General features: G+C 47.8%; 5 protein-coding genes across 5 annotated transcripts; 2 read left to right on the forward strand and 3 right to left on the reverse strand.

Annotated features, from left to right (window-relative positions):
- Positions 1-9,389: 9,389 nt before the first annotated feature.
- MYCGRDRAFT_91252 (uncharacterized protein) lies at positions 9,390-9,923 on the reverse strand (the record flags this gene model as incomplete). Its single annotated transcript, XM_003855204.1, has 1 exon — positions 9,390-9,923. The coding sequence occupies one exon, from the start codon at positions 9,921-9,923 to the stop codon at positions 9,390-9,392; it is 534 nt and encodes a 177-aa protein (XP_003855252.1).
- A 4,819-nt stretch (positions 9,924-14,742) lies between these two features.
- Positions 14,743-16,404, forward strand: MYCGRDRAFT_35656 (uncharacterized protein; the record flags this gene model as incomplete). Its single annotated transcript, XM_003855157.1, has 2 exons — positions 14,743-15,234; positions 15,298-16,404. Coding segments are annotated over 2 exons (1,599 nt in total), but the record flags the coding sequence as incomplete, so codon positions are not given.
- Positions 16,405-16,544: 140 nt separating this feature from the next.
- On the reverse strand, positions 16,545-17,765 carry MYCGRDRAFT_35881 (uncharacterized protein; the record flags this gene model as incomplete). Its single annotated transcript, XM_003855203.1, has 1 exon — positions 16,545-17,765. The coding sequence occupies one exon, from the start codon at positions 17,763-17,765 to the stop codon at positions 16,545-16,547; it is 1,221 nt and encodes a 406-aa protein (XP_003855251.1).
- Positions 17,766-18,045: 280 nt separating this feature from the next.
- On the reverse strand, positions 18,046-18,561 carry MYCGRDRAFT_91254 (uncharacterized protein; the record flags this gene model as incomplete). Its single annotated transcript, XM_003855202.1, has 2 exons — positions 18,046-18,403; positions 18,518-18,561. The coding sequence occupies 2 exons, from the start codon at positions 18,559-18,561 to the stop codon at positions 18,046-18,048; spliced, it is 402 nt and encodes a 133-aa protein (XP_003855250.1).
- Positions 18,562-19,650: 1,089 nt separating this feature from the next.
- MYCGRDRAFT_37542 (uncharacterized protein) lies at positions 19,651-20,697 on the forward strand (the record flags this gene model as incomplete). Its single annotated transcript, XM_003855158.1, has 1 exon — positions 19,651-20,697. A coding segment is annotated over one exon (1,047 nt), but the record flags the coding sequence as incomplete, so codon positions are not given.

Genomic DNA, 20,697 nt, shown 5'->3' on the forward strand with positions numbered 1-20,697 from the left:
CTTAAGGGTCAGAGCTGGCCGGATGCTCGATTTATTGCCCATTTAATTAAACCAGCTTAAAACGACTCTAGTTTAAGACCTCCTTAGACCTATGGACTATACCGGACTTTCTACTTGGACTGTATACCTAACTAGAAGTACCGGGTTTTCTATAGCTAGGGGTCCTATATATAGCGATTCACTTAGCGGTGCTATATGTGCTAGATTGCCAACTTCTACTTAAACGTTAACGCAAAACTCGTTTTGCCTTAAGTTTAAGACTTAAAGCATAGAATTACCGCACTTAAAACTAGTTACCTAAACACTTAAAGCGCGCTATGTTTGAACACGACAATAGCCAGAGCTGCCTAGCCGCTTAAGGAACTACAAGGAGGAAGTTATAACCCTTTAAGTTACCGGAAGCAATAACAACAGCAACTTAATTTAGTTCGATTAACAACCTATCCTACTAAGACAAGATGTCCGTTACTAGCTAAGCCGAAGGAACTACAGAGCTTCCTTCCTCCTACGACTTAAACCTAACAGTCGCTAAAGGAGAAAGGCTTAAGGAAGATAGGCAAGGCTATCTAAGCCTAATCGACGAACTTAATCGCATTAAGGAACAAGGTAGCGATGTAGGGGCGGCACTATCTACCACTGCTCGTCTCTTCCCTAAAGGAGATCCTTAGACGGATCCCCTAGCTCTACTTAGAGCTAATGTTACCTTCCGAACTCCTACTTAACTAAGCCGACCTGCTGCTAATGTAGGCTTAGGCCCTACTCGTTTTAGCGAGTATGTGGCCGCCTTAAGGGAAATAGAGGAACATATCAATCGACTTAAAGCGGACGCTATCCGACTTTAGGCCGAGAACGCCCGCTTGTCCTAGGAGCCTGTTCGAGCAGGATCTGCTAATAGGCCTATCCGGGGACTAAGCAAGCCAGGAGCTGTACGGTTTAAGCTATCCCTATATCGAGGAGATAACCCTGGACACAGCTTAAGTGACGATAAGGGACTAAGTCGTCCCTATCGCCACACGTCTGGAACACTAGGCAGGGATACAACTCCCCTTAATTCCTTAGATACTTCTATTAAGGCTTCCGTCCGGGCACTAGAACTATACTAGGGAGACACTCGAAACAACGCTGCTAATATCTAGGTCAGGTCTATAGAGCGTTACTTAAGGTCTCAGATTGCCCTAAGATAGAGGGGTATCCGCCTATCCGAAGCTAACCTTATCGAATTAGTAGGTAGCTAGATGTAGCGTAACGCCCTTGCCTAGTAGGAGGAACAGGAAGAGACTTGTAGGCTTGAAATTATCGAGGGAACCTATACCCTTAACTTAATACTCAGCAACCTCGTCTCCTATTTCTAAGATTATTATTACTAAGAGAAGCTCTAGAGACAATACCGAGCTCTTAAGTAAACAGGAGGTATTATTACCTTCTATTACAAAATCCTCTCTGTAGCTCGCATGCTTAAGCTAAGGCCTAATAACTTCTCTAATGCTACTATCTTCTTTAATAGGCTTAAGCTGTCGATCCGAGCGGAGCTTATTCGACATAAGCTTACCCCTTAAAAGGCTAGACTGCAGGAGATTATAAACCAGGCTTAAGCTATTAATGCAGCTAACTAGGAGGTCGTAGATTCTTAAAGGGGCCCGAGAATAGATGCCCCTACCTTTAAGGAAAACCGTAATGCTCTTGCTCGAAAAGCCTTTAAGCCGAGAAAGGTAAACAAGACTACGGTAGAGTATGTTGCCGCTGCCCTTAAATACATAACTACCGACAACAACTCCAAACCTTAAGAGTATTCCTTAAAGTGCTATAACTGCGGAGTCGCCGGACACACCTAGTATCGCTATTAGAAGAAGCTTAAGCTAGACTTGTAGAAGAAGCAGGACGACTATAATAGACGCAAGGGGGGCTTAAGCAAGCCGACAAAAAAATAGACAGCGACTTAGATGCTAAGGATTCTAAGTCGTCTGTTGCGTCGCCCTTATTGCTTAGGACCCCTCCTAATGCTTAACTTAACTACCTTAACGCTATAGGACCAAACCTTTTAGTTACCCCTAGACGCTTAGGTTTAAGTAAGCATTCTGTTAAGGCTAAGTTCCTGTTCGACACTAGGGCTACGCGTGTATACATCTTACGAACGATCGCGGACTAGTTTCCGGAGGCTTAAGTGGCTATAGATTCCCAGACCGTGGTTCTGCCTAACGGCACAGCAATAGAGACAACCCTTAGGGTTAAGCTGCCTTACTAGCTGCGTAACTTCAAGGGGGAAATCACTGCCTAAGTGCTTAATCTCGCTAATCACGAGGTAATCCTTGGCCTTGAATAGTTTAGGCAGTACTGCCCGACTATTAATTTCTTTACGAACAAGGTGTACTTATACGACAACGGTGTTAAGTATGCTATACTATGCTCTAGATACGCTCCTAACTTAAGGAGCGTTCCGGTAGATGAGGACCTCTATTCCCTTAAGGAACTAGAGGACTTACTTAACGTTAATCCCGACATGCCCTTATATCTCTTAAATATAGATAAATACTAGGAGCGGCAGCAGGAGAGGGAACGCGATCCTAAGGACGACCCTATGTCTATTAAGGAAGACGACGTTCCTCCTCCCTTAAGTAAGGAACCCAGCTTAAGCCGCATTATCCTAGACAACAGGGATCTGTTTAGATCTTCCTTGCCTAACAAGCTACTAAAGGACCGGTTTATTGTGCATTTAATCGACACCGGGGACTACAAGCCGATTAATTAATAGCCTTACTAGCTGTCTTATGCCTAATCGCTTAAACAGGAGTCTTAAATCGAGGAACTCTGGAAGCGTAGGTTAATTAACAAATCCTAATCGGCTTAGGGAAGCCCTATGTTACTTGTACCTAAGCTAGGAGGGAAATGGCGAATGTGCGTTAATTTTAGGGCTCTAAACAACGCTACCGTTAAGGATCGATTCCCCCTGCCTCGGATTTCCGACTACTTAGATGCATTTTATAGTTTAAGGTACTTTACTAAGATTAACTTAACCTCCGGGTTCTAGCAATTAAAAGTAAAGGAAGAGGACTAGCACAAGACAGCATTTAACACTCGCTAGGGCAAATACTACTTTAAGGTAATGCCTTTTAGCTTGTGTAATGCACCGGCAAGCTTCTAGAGCTTAATAAACGAAGCCCTAAGAAAGCACTTTTACAAGACGTATGTAGTTTACTTAGACGACATCGTAATCTTCTCCGAGACTTTAGAGGAGCACGAAGTCTACTTAAAGGAAGTCCTAAATATCCTGCGATTACAAGAGCTGTATTGCTCCCCTAAGAAATGCTATATTAGGGTTAAGGAATTCGACTTCTGTAGGCACCGAGTAAGCTATAATTAAGTTAGGCCTATAGAAGACAAGATCTCTATTGTTAGAGACTAGCTACAGCCGACTAACGCTTAAGAAGTGCGGCAGTTTATTAGGCTAGCTTCCTTCTACCGCAAGTACGTTAGAGACTTTGCTAGGCACGCTGCTCTACTGTTAGACCTCCTTAAGGAAGATAACTTGCTGCTGCGTGCTAAGAAGAAGCGCCCTATTAAGTAGACTGCCTAGTACACTATCGCTTTTGCGAAGCTTAAGGAAGCCCTATGCAGCGAGCTAGTGCTAATTATGCTAGATACTAAGAAGCCCTTTATTATTAAAACGGATGCAAGTAAGTGGGCGCTTAGTGCAGTCCTGCATTAAGCTAACTCTAATAGGAAATTGCATCTAGTTACTTTCGAGGGCCGCAAGCTGCAAGGGGCAGAACTAAACTATCTAGTGCACGAGAAGGAGCTCCTTGCTATTAAGGAAGCCCTTCGAAAATAGAACTACTATATCGACAATAGGACCAAGACTTAAGTAATTACGGATTACTATAGCCTGCAGTACCTAAAAACCTCGAAGACTCTAACTAAGCGGCTTGCACGCTAGATTAAGGAGTTTCAAGCTTACAACATCGACATCCGCTACCGCAAGGGGAGTAAGGCTATAGTCCCTAATGCCCTCTCCCGCCGGCCGGACTTGATGGAAGGTACCCTAGCCAACATAGCCGGGGAGGGTTCTGCATGGCCTAGGGATTAATTACTTAAACCCGCGGACTTCTTAACTGCTTTGCCTTACTCCTTTAAGGAGAACGCTACAAGGGGGACGATTATACGAGGATTCTCCGAGCGTAAGGTAGTTAATAGAGTGATCTATTTCAAAACTATAGGGGAGATGCCCGAGAACAAGAAGCTAAGCCGCTTAATTAAAAAGAAGGTGTCAGATCTTGTCCTTAAGGACGACCTCCTGTATTATCGCGAGGCTAATAGAAGCCTTATACCCTACGTAGATCCGGAATTCCGGTAGGACTTCCTTAAGCGCTGCCACAATAACTACGGGCACTTCGCACTGCCCGGCGTCTGCAGCATTCTTCGAGCGAGGGGCTAGTAGTAGTTACTTAAACAGGATGTTTATAACTACGCTTCCACTTGCCCTTAGTGTCAAGCTACGAAGAAGAAGTCCCGGAGTCCCCTACAGGAACCGCGATTCTACCAAGCTAATTCTAAGCTTAAGCTATTTGAGCGCTGGGCGATTAATGTTGTCGGTCTAATGCCTGTTACACTTAATAGTAACAAGTACATTATTATAGCCGTAGATTATGCTACTAGTTAGCCGGTTGTAAGGGCCACCTCGAATTAAGAAACCGAGACGGTCGCTCGTTTTGTTTAAGAAGAGATCTATGCGAACTTTGGACCCCTAAGGGAAGTCCTTAGTAACAATAGATCTAACTTTATAAGTAAGGTGTTTAATATCCTCATAGATACCCTTTAAGCCAACTATAGGCTAACGACGCCCTACTATCCTCGTACGAACGGGAAGGTTAAGGCCTTAAACAGTGTTCTCGGCCGGATCCTCTCTAAGATGTGCTATAGTAAAAGCGTGCACGCTTGGGACTTGTACCTTCCTAAGGCGCTATATTCAAGCCGAATCCGGGCCCAGTCCGGTTGTAGATATAGCCCCTTCTTCCTCTTGTTCGGCTAGCAACCCCGAATACTTAAGGATTATCCGTACCTACGTCCGATGTAGCTTAAGCCCGAGGATCCTAAATCTAGGCATTAAGTAATGTAGAACGCTAGGACGATTACCGCAGAAAAGCTGCTTACGAAAGCAGTAAGAGCCGGCGCTATTAGTAGATATACCTTTAAGGAAACTAATAGCAAGTTTATTAAGGGAGACTTTGTTCTTGTCTTAAATAAGACTAAGACGAAGCTCTAGCCGACCTTCGTAGGTTCCTTTAAGGTAATTAAGCGAAGCTAGCTTAGTACGTATACCTTAGAGTCCTACGACGGGTCTGTAGTTAAGCATTAAGTGCATAGTAATTGCCTGATCTGCGCTAACTACACTAGTTTTAGGGACTGGCAGAAGCGCTGTAGACAGGAGATTTTACTTAAGGCCGCTGGCTAGGAGTTTAAGGACTCCTTGCGTAAGGATCTTGCACTTAATCTATGCTTAAGTTTCTCTACTCTAGCGACTATCCCTAAGCAGAAGTAGGACAAGTTGTCTTTACAGCAGCTTAAACAGTTAGGAGCCCTTCGATTCCTTTTAGGGGAGGGTAAACCTTTAGATTCTTTAAAAACTAACGATTAGCTAAAGTTTTAACATAAGCTTAAACTCGCTGCTAATAAGATCCGAAGGAAGCATAGAGATGTTTTACGCGCGAATCGAGACAATACTAAGGAGGTAGAGAAACTTAAGGCTACTCTCGAAAAGAAACGTCTTAGGGAGCTAAAGAAGTTAGTACCCTTAAGTTAGCCGGTTATACATCCGGTAAATGCAGCAGCAACATTAAGGGAAGACGCTTAAGTTAACCCTATTGCAGCAACTGTTCCTATCCCTACGGAGCCTGTTATAGAAGAAACGGAAGAGGAATTACTTGTAATCCCTTCCGAGCTCTAGGAGACTCTACTTAAACCCTAAGGGGAGTCGGGTAATAACGAGGACACTATTATAGTTGTGCCCCGTTAACGACTACCCTAGAACACAAGGAAAGCTCCTCGTAATCCTACGGTGCAGCTACGAAGGAAGCTAACCTTTAAGTCTAAACGAAAGGTTAATGCGAGGGCCTAAGTTTAATAGATCCCCCGGAGGGTTTTTATTTTATGTTTTCTGTACTTAAGGCCATTCCTTAAAGTGCTATTATACATTTATTTCGCGCTGGCTTTCTAGCGTCGTATCGCATTGCATCGTATGCAGAAAAAAGAAAAACAAGAAAAACAACGCTTTTAGTGCTCCTACTTAAGCCTACGAATTTTCTACCGATCCTACTTAGACCCGAATTAACCCTTCTTAGCCTGCTCCCTCTTAGTATCTTCTTCCTTCTTAGTAATAAGCTGCGTCTTAAGGGCTAACATTACCGCCTGCAAGTGCAGCATCTAAGGAGTAATGCCTTAATTAGCCCTAAGACGCACTTAAGCCTGCGAGAGAGCTATCTAAACGACTTAATACACGGAGTAGCGCTTATTAAAGCGGTTGCGGTAGAGCTGCTTAATGTGCTCCGTGTACACGCGCGTGCGTTAGCTTCCTTAAGGAACTGTTGGGCCCTCTGCGCTATATGCTTAACGCCTATTGTTAGCCCGAGGAGCTGTGCTAAAGAACAGGTTCCCCTAGGTGGCGAAACCGCTTAAGGGGAGCACTAGCTCGTGTATAAGGCGGCCGGAGAAGGTTGGAATTAGGTCGTAATTATTAGTTAAGCCGGTCCGTGCTAGTATTAAGGTCTGATCGATAGCGTATAAGAGCCTCTCTCCTTCGTGCATTAGATCTACGAAATCCTCCGCCGTATTATAGAACGGTAGGCTTGGAGATTAACGAGCTGGAGCTAGTGCGTTTTGAACGGGAGCAGGCATGTTGCTCGGCCGAGGAGGCGGGCCCCGACGAGTACTTAAACTAGGGGGCCCTAGCGCTAGAGTGCCTTAACGATCGCCTGTCGGGAAGAGGGCAGGGCTAGGCCTAGAGGAACCTTGTTGCCCTATACGGAAGAGTAGAGGTGCGTTAGCCGGACGGGTCGTACGCCCAGCTTAAGGGTTGTCGCGGCGATATATGTTATCTATGGTTATAGGCATTCCTTGTGCGTAGTTCTTAGGAAGCTAGAAGGACAAAGGCCTAGCACCCGGAGATCTACCGAACCCCCTTAAAGGATCTAAGTAAGGACGCTCTAGCCGCGAAGGAGTAGTGTCTATCTCCTCACGAGCAGACAAAAGACCCCTTAAGTCAGGGGAACGAGCTGCTACAGCTATTAAGTTAATGTCCTCTATGTCGGCGATATTCGTCTAACTAGTAAGGAATAGGTTAAGCAGCTACGTAACTCTACCGGATCCAGAATCGAAAGGTCTAGGGCTAGAAGGCGGCGGGCTTAAGGGCACTTAGATAGGCTCTTCTAGGAGCGGAATTAAGACTTCCTCCTTAAAGTCTACCTACTTGTCCTCCGCATCGTTATTACCTTCCTTAGCCTTCGGGTTCCTCTTCTTAGTCCTAGTCTTTCCCTAGAGTTTAGAATCCCTAGCCGAACAGCGATCGTAGTAGTTAGTGTAGCTATAGTTAGCACAGCAGCCAAAGCAGCCTCCACTACTGCGGCATAACTTAAAGGGACCGGCCTTGCGCTTACCGGACTCGTAGCTATAGTTGCCTTCTTAAGGGCTGCTACCGAGAGCTTAAGTAAAAAGAGAGACCAGACGCTATTGCTTATAGGCCCTAATAAGATGACCGTCCGATTTACGCTAGTCTAAGCTGCGCAGATTGCCTAGCTTGAACGCTTAAAGTCTATCGATTAAGGTATTAAGTTAGGAAATCGTAAAGGCAGCTAGAAATTGCCGGAGGTACTTAATAGGCGTATTCGACACTATAATTAGACAATACATCACTTCCCTTATCTATGCGTCCGTAACCGCGATGCGATTAGAGGCTAGGCTAGGAGTAAGGAGAGCTTTAAGTTAAGCGCCGACAGAGGTGTACATAGCAGTGCTATTAATGTTTCCTTAAGGGTCGAAGCGATCTAGCTTAGGGTACAAGCTACGAAGATCCGGAGAGCGGTTAAGGACGTTATGAGGCATCGTAGGGTCCTAACCTTATGCAGTAGTGCGACTCCTTAAGCTACAGCCCTAGTTCGCTAGTTAAGGGTTGCGCTAAGGGATTTCGTAATTGTTGCTTGTAGGAGCGCGTGTGCCTAGTAGCTTAGACCTAAGGCTTAAGGCAGATATGTTAAGCCTATCGCGATAAGCATCGTATGCCGACTTGTAACCGGTAGCTTGCTTATACCCGAATTTGGTGTACTCTATGCGGTTACGCCGAGACATAATATTAGGCTAGACGTAGAGTTTCCTTAAAGCAAACTTGTCTATTAATTCTTAGGTAGCAGCAGCTCGTAACGGCTGCTTCTTGCTGCTTAATACCGAGCCGAATGCTTAAGTTAACATCCTTATATCTAAGTATCCGCGCTTAACTGTCTTAATAGCACTTTAAACAGCCTTCGTAGGAGGGAACTTAGGGGGTAGTTTGCGAGGAGATCGGCGGAGCTACTTGTCGACCTTGTCGTCCTTGCTCTTGTCGTCTTTCTTACGCTTGTCTTCGTTACCCTTCGCTATAGCGACTGTTGCTTAAGGTGTGTTATAATGTTGTAAGGTATAGTAATCGTAGACTATATAAAGGTCTAAGGAAAAGGGAAGGAAAGGGTTGCGGAAGTTAATAAAAGAGAGAGGGTTTAAAAAGAAGAACGCAGTCGCTTTTGTACCCTTAGAAGGGCGACCTGCTAGTGAATTCGACTACATACTAGCAGTTACCAGCTTAAGGCTTGTAATAGTACGAGAATTAGATTATTCACCTACTAGAATTAGCTAGACGATTGCACTTAAGCCCTTACCTTCCGAGCAATTACGGACCTCCTAGATCGAGATCACGTATACCCACTTAAGAGCATTAGTATATAACCTAAGCCTTTAATTAAGGTTGTTACGAACGCTTAAGGTTACGCATTTACTAAAGGGGAGGATGTTCAAAAACACTAAACACCTCGCTCAGGTTTACTTGAACCCTTAAAGCCTCAGGCACCGTTTTACTTGAAGGCTCGTTATTATTATATAACTCGCTCGTTTCAGTTAGTCTATATAGCTTAAGGGCCTCCGCCCTCATAAATAAGTATCATTCTTTTTCCGCTTTTTGATCATATCCCTGCAGTTGAGAACATGTCGATTTTGAGCTTTCCGGCGTTCTCGCCTGTAGCATTGGGGAAACTCTGAATAACGTCGGGATCGACGCCCTCGATTTCTTCGGCCGTAAAGTACACGTAGAGCGAACTGTTCAGATTCCTATTGAATTCGGAGTCGATAGCATCGAGTCGCAACTGTTTGGTTTGGAACTAATCGCGCTGGGTGCCGGCAGGAATGTTTAATCCACTGCTGGCGAATGCATTCCAGAATGAAACCAGCATGAGTTGGTTCTCTTCGCTCAGGGCTGATTTGTCGTCCAAGTTGGCCTGGTAGATATGGTCGACTAAAAGGAAATAATCGGCGTTCGTAAATGTCTTCGTCGTCTCACTCGTGGCGTTGGCGTCGATGTCGCTCGCGATACCCCCGATGTCCGAGGCATCATCATAGACGTAGAAAGGTTGCAATTGTGCATTTCGGACGCTGTCAAACTGAAGATATGGCAGAATCGTGTTCTCAAAGGTGGCATTGGTGATATCCACACACTTCAAAATGTCCTGGATGAGGTCCTGTTCAGCTGCGACAGTTGCAGCCACCACCTGCTTGACATATTCGACCGTATCGTTGAAGGCGTAAGGAGCTTGTGCAGGTCTCTCAAAGGTAGCCTGTCGGCTGTGAAGATGGGGCAGGGCGGAAGCGTGTCCAAGGTGCAACATCGCAGAGATGAGGAAGAACATCATGGCCATGGGTGATGACCATCGAATTCGTGGCCCAGCATGATATTCGGCCATGGTCGTGGCAGAGGAAAGCAAAGTCTTTCTGAACAAGGTCAATCGTGGGGTAACACAGAGCTCATGCGCAAGAGGACGACAGACCACTTATAAGTGGCAAGACTGGAGGTGTTCTGAGTTTCGACCATCCTGTGCTTTCCTAGTCCGCCTTAGATCCTAGCCAGAGCATCACTCTCAATGTGGCATTGTCCAGCTTACGTGCAAGGTATGTGCGCAAGGTAGCTTTGGTTTCCATCGTGCAAGCGCGAGCTTTGTCGGAGCTGACGGCCGCCCATATCTTCCTCGAAGCATCGAAGCGGAGTGGTCATCACAGCAAGCGCATGGTCGGAGATCGCCGGGAAGTTGCTTTCGAATCGTCAAAAGTCTTGATCAGCCATCTGTCGTTAATTCGCATAGTTCGATATCGCATGAGGAGAATTGTGAACTTGTGAGATGCACACAGCAATATTGTTTGTTTGTTTGTTTGTTTGTTCCATTTACGTCCTTTCGGAGTCCAAGACTATGTAGGACGGCCTTGCCCTAAGGGCAAGGCAGTAGATCTATTTACAATTAAATTCTTCGGTATTCTTTAACCTTAGGGGAAACCCCGTGCCTAAGGCAATGCTAAAGGACTTTAAACAAATGCGAGACAAAGGAAATCAAACGAGTGTTGCTACGGCCCAAGGCTGCAGAATTTTCGCGCCAAGCTTTTTGCAGAATTTTCAGCGGATCCTTCCGCTTCGCACCTCGCACGCTGCGAATTCGAAATGCAGTGCAAAAGCAGTGCAAAATGCCGTGCAAAAGCACTGCAAAAGCAGCTGTCTAACTCGCTGCCTTCTCTTGTCCTTAATATACCTTTGTAGTATCGTAGTAGCAGTTCTATCTACGACAACGCAGGTTAATCGCAGAGTTGTGGATTCCACCGAGTTCCAGCTCTTTGAAGTGCATGTATGCTTCCTTCGAGGGCGACGAAGTCTCTAGAGAAGGGACATGCGATTTCGATTCGGATTTTGAGGAGGTGCGCGTATAGGGCAGAGTGGACTACTTCTTCTCGTTCGTAACGTAGAGGGCTATTCGTTCGAATCGTGCTGTTGTTCTGTTGTAGCTTGTGTTTCGAGGGGAGGTGTACCTCTAGGTCGTATTGTTTTTTTAAGGGAAGAGGGATCGACGGCCTCTCTAATCCTCCGGAGGAAACTTAGCTCTACGACGACATCGTCGTCGTAGGTTCGTAGCCGGCACCACGTACAGGTGTTCCTCGTCGCCGGCCTGCACACAGCAATAGAATACAGGCCCAAGCTGTGCACGGTCTACGCTGTGCACGCTCTACCGAGAGTTTGGCTTTATTTCTTACACTACTTCTATAGCTAATAACCTTATAACTAGTAGTTATAATAAGGTGTTTAATAGCTTAAATTTATCGCATTAATTATTCTATTAGCTCTAAGCAGCTTGTAACTTCTGTCTTAATATTATGCGTGTTAGTAGCTAAGAGGATTTAGCTACTTATGCACCCCTCCTCTATAGTAAGGGTACCTTTAACACTATAATTAATACCGGTTTATCTACTACTACCTTCCTTCTGCAGCGCTTAGCTAGCGAGGCTATACGAGCAGAGGCTCTAAGGTCGGTATTTAGCTATAAATTAGCTTTCTTCGTCTCTAGTAATAAAGCCTTCTTAGCCTTCTTCTGTAGCGCTTTAGCCTACCTGTCTACCTTAGCTTGTATCCGCTATTTAGCTCTTAGTTGCTTATCTACCTTCTTCTTAATTGTATTAGCCTCCTTCTGCTACTTCTTAGTAACCTTCTTAGCCTCCTTAGTAGCTATTAGCTCCTTGCTAGCTTATAGTTTAGCCGGTAAATAGAACTATATAGCTTAATCCTAAGGGATTAAGAGTAATAGCTTGCTACGTTATCGTTTCTTCTACTTATTCTTAAAGGAGTCTCGTAAGCTAGTGCACTCGCTCTTAAGTAGCTAATTCTACGTCTACGTATAGATAAAGGTGTTAATAAGCTTCTAAATCGCCCTACGTTCTTTCTTATTCTTAGGCTTCTTTAATACGCTCCTTATAAGGGCACGAGTCTTATGCTAGTTATTAGAGATAATAGAGGTGTCTGTGCCGGCTATAGTCGGTCTACTAGTACTTAGCCGTAAGTCGAAGTTGTTCGCGGTGCCTAGCCGAGAGCTATCGCTAAAGTAAACGTGTTTAGTCTTCTTAATTGCCGGCTCCTTAAGCTTCTTTAGAACGACCGCTAGATCGAGTAGATATAGTCTAGTCTTACGGAAGCTAGAAGCGATGTTAGCTAGTATAAACGCCTTCTTATAGGCTAGCTAAAAGAGCCGGAAGAAGTTACGCTTAGTTACTACTAACAGCCCTTTAGTCTATTAAATAAAGCGTAATAACTTAGAGCTATAGAGGTTAGCTAATAGGCTAAAGAGACTAATATCGAGAGGTTATAAGCGGTATGTTAAATAAGGTAGATAGACCGCTACGAAGATGCGATAGTCTATATAGTACTATAAGAATACTATGTTTACGTGTAAGCTATAGCTGTTAATAATTAATAATCTATAGCCTCTCTTGCTAGCCTTGTCTCTTATAAACGGCTCGAATACCTTTTATAGCTAGTAAAGTCTAAGGTTATAGTTAGTCTAGCTATTCGGTAAGGAAGCAAAGAACGCATAATAGTTATCTAGCTCGAAGTCCTGTAGCTATAAAGACTAAATGTTACTAGTTACGGCCTTATAAATTAATGCCGGAGGTAGATAGGTGCTATTAGCGCAGATTATAGCTATAAAAGTAATCTATTTACGACTGCCGTCTTATATATTACTAATAAGCCGCTCTAAGAGGTAGTACTTCTTCGTAAAGATCCGGCGTGTCTTTTAAAGTATACTAATAAGGAAGCCCTTCTCGTCTATGTTATAGGTGTTATAAGGCTTAATATTATACTACTCTATCTTCCTCGTAAGTAGGTCGTAATACGCCTTAAATTGCCTTATAAAGTCTACCTTCTTCCTATATTTATCTAGTAGTTTAAGGTACCTCGAATTAATATCCTTCCTATACCTTTTAACGAACCGTAGTACCTATTTACGATCTAGAAAGACCTTTATAATGTCGTAAACGAAGGTAAGAACTATTGCCGGTGTCGGTAGAATGCCTCTGCGGGTAAGGGTATCGATATAGGCTATAAGAGTGCGCTCTTGCTAGTATAATAATATTAAGTTATTCTTATCGCGTCGGGCGCGTAAATTAGTTAGCTTACGCTATCGTCTCGATAAAGTGCTACGGTGCACCTTATGCTTCGTCGCAATTTTCTAAATATTCTTTACCTTCGCGTCTATTAGCTCCTTTAATACATCGTCTATCGGTGCTATAGTTGTAGTGCATTAATTCGTAGAAGTTTGGTTAAAATTATCGTTTTTAACGTTCTCGAAATTCGAGCGTGCACAGCGTGGCCCGTGCATAGCTTGGGCCTGTAGTCTAACGCTTACTCCAGGAAATTATACGAGACCTTCCCTGCAGCTCCGGCCCGGTTCGATAAAGTCAAACCAAACGGCATTGCTCCTCACGATGCCGTACATCGATCGAAGTTGGGTGTCGGCATTCACATCTGCCGACTGCTGGTGACCTGGGTGTGTGAGTGTTCTACCTTGCTCATCAAGCGGGGTGTGCGACGATTTCCTGGCACAGCCACTTCGCGTGGAGCGTGCACTACAGTTCAGACCTGGAACCCTGCATATCACAGTTACCTCGATCCTGCAAAGGTTTGGAGGCGTGGGTGTGAAATCTGTCTCTTGCTTCGCTGCCAGGACTGTGGGTGAAGTATGGCTTTCTCCTTGCAACTCACTCATGGTACTCAAGCTCTTCACCGAGCAATCCATCGTCCCGGCCGCGAAGATCAGCTCCAGCATCTCTAAAAGGAGGTATCATAGCACGCGGCGGCTCTCGTCTTGCTAGGGGAAGAGGCATAGGTGCATCGGCGATACGATCAGCGGGCTCGCGAGGTGTTTGCCGCTGCTGCTGCTTGGAGCCGGTCTTCGACGTCGCGGTGTCGCTGGAGCTCGTGTGGTCCTGATGGCAGAACCAGTGTTGGAAGCAACCCAGTTGTGGCATCAATGAGGCCGACCCGCGCAAGGTCATGTCAGCCTGGTCTCGAGTGGAATCAACAATAGCTCGTCAAGTCGCCTTGAGGCCAAACACGCAGAGAAGAGGTGTCGTCCGGACGGCTTTCAAGAAGGCTCATCAATGTGGTCATCAAGCCCATCAAATTGATTGGTCCTCCAAACGACCTGCAGCCTCCACATGATCATTCGACGATCCTGCTCCTTTACTCCTCTTCTCTGCATCGACAGCCAATCGCAATCCGCAATGTAAGAACGGTGATCCTCCAGGCGCTGCATCAAGCCACCATGGCCTCAGCCGCCTGGGATAGACCTCAGCTGCTTTTCCTGGAGAATTGCTGCGGCCGTTCTGTCTCTGGAGGGGAGCAGGCCTCGGTGAGGCCGCATTCTTACTGAGTAGGTCTTCAGACATTTGTTCCTTTGTTCTCGATGTTCTCGACTATCGGCTGCAGCGACCTCCTGCCTCCTGATCAAAGCCATCGAAACTTACAAGAATACTCGGAACGCTTGAGACTGCTGGACCATCTTGACCGCAATGGACGACAGGCGGACGTCCACGGCTGAGCAATATGCAAGGCACCAACCTCGCCTGCCCAAGAAGCTGATAGTCTGCTGTGATGGTATCGCTGAACTATCATCAACACTCTCATATTCGCGCTGACAATAGCAAGGAACATGGCTTAATCGCGACAATGGTTGGCAAGCAGGGAGTTGGGGTTCGCCCGGTAAACTCCAAAACCCCTCCAACGTAACCCGCATCGCCCGCGCCATGACTGCCGAAGACTCGGCCAAACATCCTCAGATCGTCTTCTATCAAGCCGGAATCGGCACTGGACTCGGCCTATACGATCAACTCCTCGGAGGAGGAACTGGCATGGGCTTGTCCGAGAACATCCGTGAAGCCTACGCGTTCCTAGGAACCAACTACTCCACCGAAGACGGTCTCAGCAAGCCCGACTCGATCTTCCTACTCGGCTTCTCCCGCGGCGCCTTCACAGCTCGCAGCCTAGGCGGCTTCATCGCTGCGGTTGGGATCCTCACCAAGAAAGCCATGCCTTTCTTCTACGAGTGCTTTGCGGATTGGGAACATGCCGGGGACGACGACTATGCCCCTCGCTTCATCGACGCCTACTGCGCTGCGTTTCCCGCCGAAGCAGAGACTGTCAAAGCCAATCAACCCGCCGACCGCCTCTCCCATATTCGAGCGGAACGTGGGATTGACAAGTACATGTTCGCTTACCGCAAACACCTCCTCTCCCTCGGTCTCACGCAAGAAGTCCAGATCAAATGCATCGGCGTCTGGGATACTGTCGGTGCGCTTGGTGTACCTGTGAATCCGTTTCTGCAACGTTTGGGTCTCCCGTCGTTTATCAGAGAGTACGCATGGTACGACACGCGGCTGTCTGACGTGGTAGAGAATGCGTTCCAGGCTCTCGCGCTGGACGAACATCGTGCGCCGTACTCACCTGCTGTGTGGGAGTTGGACGAAGGAAGCACGACGAATTTGAAACAAGTCTGGTTTCCCGGCGCGCATAGCAATGTGGGCGGAAGCTTTGAAGACTACGGCGTAGCGAATCTGACTTTGAGCTGGATGATGGACCAAATGAGCGGCGCCACACGAGATGCAACGAAACCTTTCGAGTCGTTGGACTGGATCATGTTTGACAAGGAGTATGTGCAGCGGTGTCTTGATTGGACGGCACGGTGGTACGACGAGCAGCCGGAGAGGAAAGTCTACAAAGGCTGGGCGATGGGCAAAGTCTACAATAGCAACACGTTTCCAAAGTCGCTCGCCGGTGCTGCGACGCGGACACCGGGACTGTATCGAGAAACGGACTATGCGACTGGAAAGTACACGGAGGAGTATTTGCGGAAGACGAATGAGTATATCCATGCTTCTGTGCGGATGAGGATGGAGCAAGGTGGCAGGGAAGTGGAGCCGAAGTCGAAGATCGGAGTGTTCTTTCGCAAGATTTGGAGAACGATTGCGTTCCAGAAGCAGCTCAATGCGTATCGACCGCAGCGGAAGGGTGGTGTATTCCATGGTGCTGGACCGTTGCATGGCTGGCGTCTTGAAGCGGGAGATAAGACGCAGCATGACCAGGGTGCAGGGACTGATGAGAGTAGACGTGCGTGTTGGAAGTACGAGGGAAAATTGCAGCCCCCTGGAAGGCTTTTGAGGGAGGACGTCTTTGCGGAGAAGGGCTTCGAGGAGATGTACTTGAGGCACGGTGGGAAATCCGAGGGAGAGGGGAAGATCACATTTCTCGAGAGCCCATCGTCGGCGGGAAAGAGGATTTCAGGAAGCAGTGGTAATGCGAAGACATTTTGAGAAGCGATGTTGCATTGGCGGATTTGCGGTACTGCATTTGAGCAAGAGATACCAGTCATTTTCGAGAGATATCGGGCATTTTGGACAACAGACCGGAGAGCAAAGCGAGCGTTTCCTTCCATCCAGCTATAATCTCCTATTCAGCCTGCAAAAGGATGCTTCCCATATTGGCTCCTCTCGCCCATCTCCATGCCACTTCTCTGCACCCTCTTCGCGAATTCCAGAACCGACGCATCGTACTCTTCCCTCCCAGTCTCGCCCTTCAACCACCTTCCCATCTCCAAAGCATCATGCGCCGCCTGACTCGTCGAAGCCGCCGTATGAGGTCTGAAGCCAGCCAGAGCATCACCCACCAACAACACCTTCCCGCCCAAGAACTTATTCTGATCGCTAACATTATCCGTAATAGCCTGCACAAACGGATGCGCCGTCTTGCTCACCGCTTCAGCAAATTGCGGCGGCAGGATCTTCGCAGCATAGATCTTCTGCTTCTCCCATACAGCCGGCTTGATCGTGTCGACGGGAAGAGTGATGGCGTGGCGTTTGCCGTGGATGTCCGTCATCAGTTCTTCAAGTTCGGGGCTGCCTTCTTTGTAGTTGTTGTACCAAACCCAGTTGAACAGTCTACTTCCAGGCTCGGTCGTGCCTTCATGTGGGATGAGATAGCCAAGGACTTGAATGCCTTGAGTGTGATAGAAGGTGAACTTCTCGGTGAAGGTCTCGCGAGCGGAAGGGGACAGTTCTGTCTCTGGTACGGTTCCTCTCCAGCCGACGTAGCCGACGTACTTTCTCTGTACATCTGGTTTGAGAAGTCGACGGACAGTTGAGGATCCACCGTCCGCTCCGATGAGGAGGTTTGCAGTGGCGGTCTGCTCGCCTTTGTCTTTGTGAGTCCAGGTCACTTTGACGCCGTCCGGGACGTCTTGGATGTCTGTTACGGTGCAGCCATTCTCGTAGGTCGCTTGCGGTCGATCGTCTGACTCCAGACCTTTGACATACGGACTTTCCAGTCCTTCCACTCGCCATCGTAGGAGATGATACAGTAGATCCCAGGAGGTCATCCGCTGCTGCCGCTTGTCGACACTTTCGGCAATGACGTCGCCGGTATGTTTCAAATACTGTCGCTGCGTGCTGGTGATCGCGATTTCTCTGCCCGGTCGTACATATTCATTGAAGAAGGCTTGGGTTTCATTCCCGGCTACGACTCCCGCCCCTTGATTGTGGAGAAGGGCTGTGGGAGAACGTTCGAGGATGAGGACTTTGGGTGGCGAGGGGAGGGAAAGCAAGGTCAGAGCATGCATCAGTCCGGCGAGTGAGCCGCCGACGATGATGACATTCTTGTATTGTTGAGATGTTGACATTGCGAAGTTGTGTAACGAAGTCGTGGTATGAGGGATCACGAGGTCAACCGGTGAAGTCAAAGATGAGGTGAGGTCACTGAGGTGTCGATCAGTAGAAGCTCGAGCAAGCTCCATGCTTTTGAGGCAGCCGTCTATGATCGCAAGTACATCGACGCAACTCTCTAATTTGTACATACGAAAGTAAGAGATGAACAAGATCCTTCGATCAATGCCAGACCCGCCCACAATTTGCCCTCATCCGTCGTCCATCGTAACATCATCATGCATCTGGAGCCCATCCTCAAGCACCCGCGAGGAGATGCAGAACCCTCGCAACCTTCCACGAATACTGCCGTAACTCATTTCGCGTGCTCATGAGAGCAGCCTTGACCCTGACGCTTTCGCTTTGCCACGATAGCTCACTCGCGAGGAATTTAACAAGCCATTCTTCAAGCGTCCGGAGATTGCCTAGCAGGCTGTCAATCCCACTCTTTCGTCGTTGGCAATCGGATGCACCACAAAGTTCCAGATATCGAAGCAGGTTATCGAGTGTTGACAGGCCGGCACAAAAGTGTCTCCGAACAAAGTCGAAGAGCTGGATGCCCTCGAGGTCGCTTGGGCTTGGAGTTCTTGTTGGACGCCATTGAGGTGCTGAGGGACTGATCGTGGTTGTATATTTGGTAGGAAGCGGAGATGGAGGCGTGGTGATCAGGCTCAGGACTGGTCTTGGAGGTCTTGGTTGTGGGCATGGTGATATTGTCTGCTCGACATACCAGTCTGGCCGCGACAAGCGAGCAGACATTTCGACTGCGTTCATGGCGTTCTTGTTGTTGTCCCTTCGGAGAATCGCCTGAAGAAGCGTGGAAGGAACAGGAACAATGCAGAGATTGAGATTGGGAACATGGGGATGCAAAGCGAAAGTAAGAACTTACCTACTTAGGTGTATATCACTCTCAACCACACACTCTCCTATCGACGAGATCGCGGCGCCGCCGGCCTCTATATCGACGATATTGCAGGTGACTCGCACGTCTCTGCCGTCTGCAGACATATGGTGTCCCGCGTACGAGGCCTAGCACTGTGACTGGCAATCGGCGAGTAGGTTTCAGACATGCCGGCGGCCTCATTTCAATGATCTCGGGCGAGAGCTTCGTGAGAGGAGAGCAGCGATCGATCGGCATATTAGCAGAAGTCTGGAATACTAGGTCGAGAGGTTGTGGTTGATTTGGGGGTGGCTCCCGGTGTCAATAACAGACGTGGTACCATGTTGTCGCAGTGTCCGCGAATCGGGCCGGAGTTCCGACGTCGAGTCAAGGCGAAAGGTCGCTGAGACATCGCACAGTCGGGGCGAATGGCGCACGGGATGAAACGTGGGCGTGTTGCAAGAAATCGGAGAAGAGAGCAATAGAAGCCGACGATATAGTTTGGGCTTAGTCATCGTTCTGTCGGCCAATCTTTCTTCCGCTGTCGTCGTCAACCTGCATCTTTAGAACCAACACCACTGCAAGCTTCTGCAGAGGCAAAGGCTCTCTGCCGGTCATCATCAGACGCAGACATGAGCTACTGCAGAATGCTTGAGCCGACGGGTGCCGGCAGAAGCCACTTTATCGGTAGAGTAGGAAGCATGAACGACTCTTGAGGTCAGTTGAACAGTAGGTCAGAAGGACGACTTTCATTCATCCCACAGCATTGCTTGAGCCATTGAGCCACTGAACAGAGCAGACGGAGACCCGAGACAAGCACCCGCAGGGCGGTACATGCACAACATGCCGTGTGACGCAGAACATCTTCACACCGGCAGCAACCTGATTGACATTGAGAAGCTGTGCGACCTATCATATGCACGACCTCATGCAGTGACTGACCATTGAGCAGGCGACGAGACCTTGATTCTCAGAACGACAATGCATACGATTGGACTTACGAAAATGGCCGCCGGTATGCTTCGACTGAACTGGGCCACTACTACATGCCCAATGACGAACCAGAAATCCAACGACTCAACGAGCAGCATTGGATCTTGACGCAGGTCAAGGGGGGAAAGCTGCATCACGCTCCTCTACCAAAGAGAGATGGCCTAAAGATACTCGACGTGGGCTGTGGGAGTGGGATATGGTGTCTTCAGATCGCCGAAGACTACCCCAAAGCGATGGTATTCGGGATGGATGTCAGCCCAGTCCAGCCTCAGAAGAAGCCGGCGAATGTGGAGTGGTTCACAAATGATATGGAGAAGGAGTGGCCTTTTCCGGATGAGTACTTTGATTTCATACATCTCAGTCTAGTCCATGGATGCGTGGGAGACTGGGACGAGATGCTGGCGAAGATGGTGCGGCATCTTGCACCGGGAGGATTTCTCGAACACCAAGAGTTCTCTCTCTGCCGCCAGTACCTCATGGACGAAGACGACAAGCCGCTCCCGATGTCTGACGACATCAGTGAGCTTCCACCTTTCTTCCAATGGAACCGATACATGGACCAAGCGGCTCAGAAACGTGGTCGACCGCTCCAGCTCGGTCCACACCTACACACCTTTCAAGAACACGCCGGTCTACTCGATGTCCACGAAATCGTCTTCCCTCACAAATGGGGTACATGGCCGAATGATCCGACGGAGCGAGCGCTCGGTGCGAGGACAATGCTGTCGGCTATGTCTGGTATGGAAGGATTCACCACGATCCTGTTCACCAAGGTTCTTGGTTGGTCGTTGGAGGATACGCAGGCTTTCATTCTGAAGGTTAAGCGGGATATGAGGGACGACAGTCTGAGAAAGGTCATGGATCTGCACGTTGTATATGGCAGGAAGGCTGGCTATCCAAATGATGCTTCGCGGAATGCCTCTCACAGCACTGGCAAGTCGCAGTATGTACAGGTCGGCATGGGCATACTGCTGGGTGCTGCTATTGCTTCGGTGGCTTCACTCTGGTTCATGCGAAGGCGCAAATCACTCATTTGA

This window comes from Zymoseptoria tritici, chromosome 2 (assembly GCF_000219625.1).
Source record: "Zymoseptoria tritici IPO323 chromosome 2, whole genome shotgun sequence".
NCBI lineage: Eukaryota > Fungi > Ascomycota > Dothideomycetes > Mycosphaerellales > Mycosphaerellaceae > Zymoseptoria > Zymoseptoria tritici.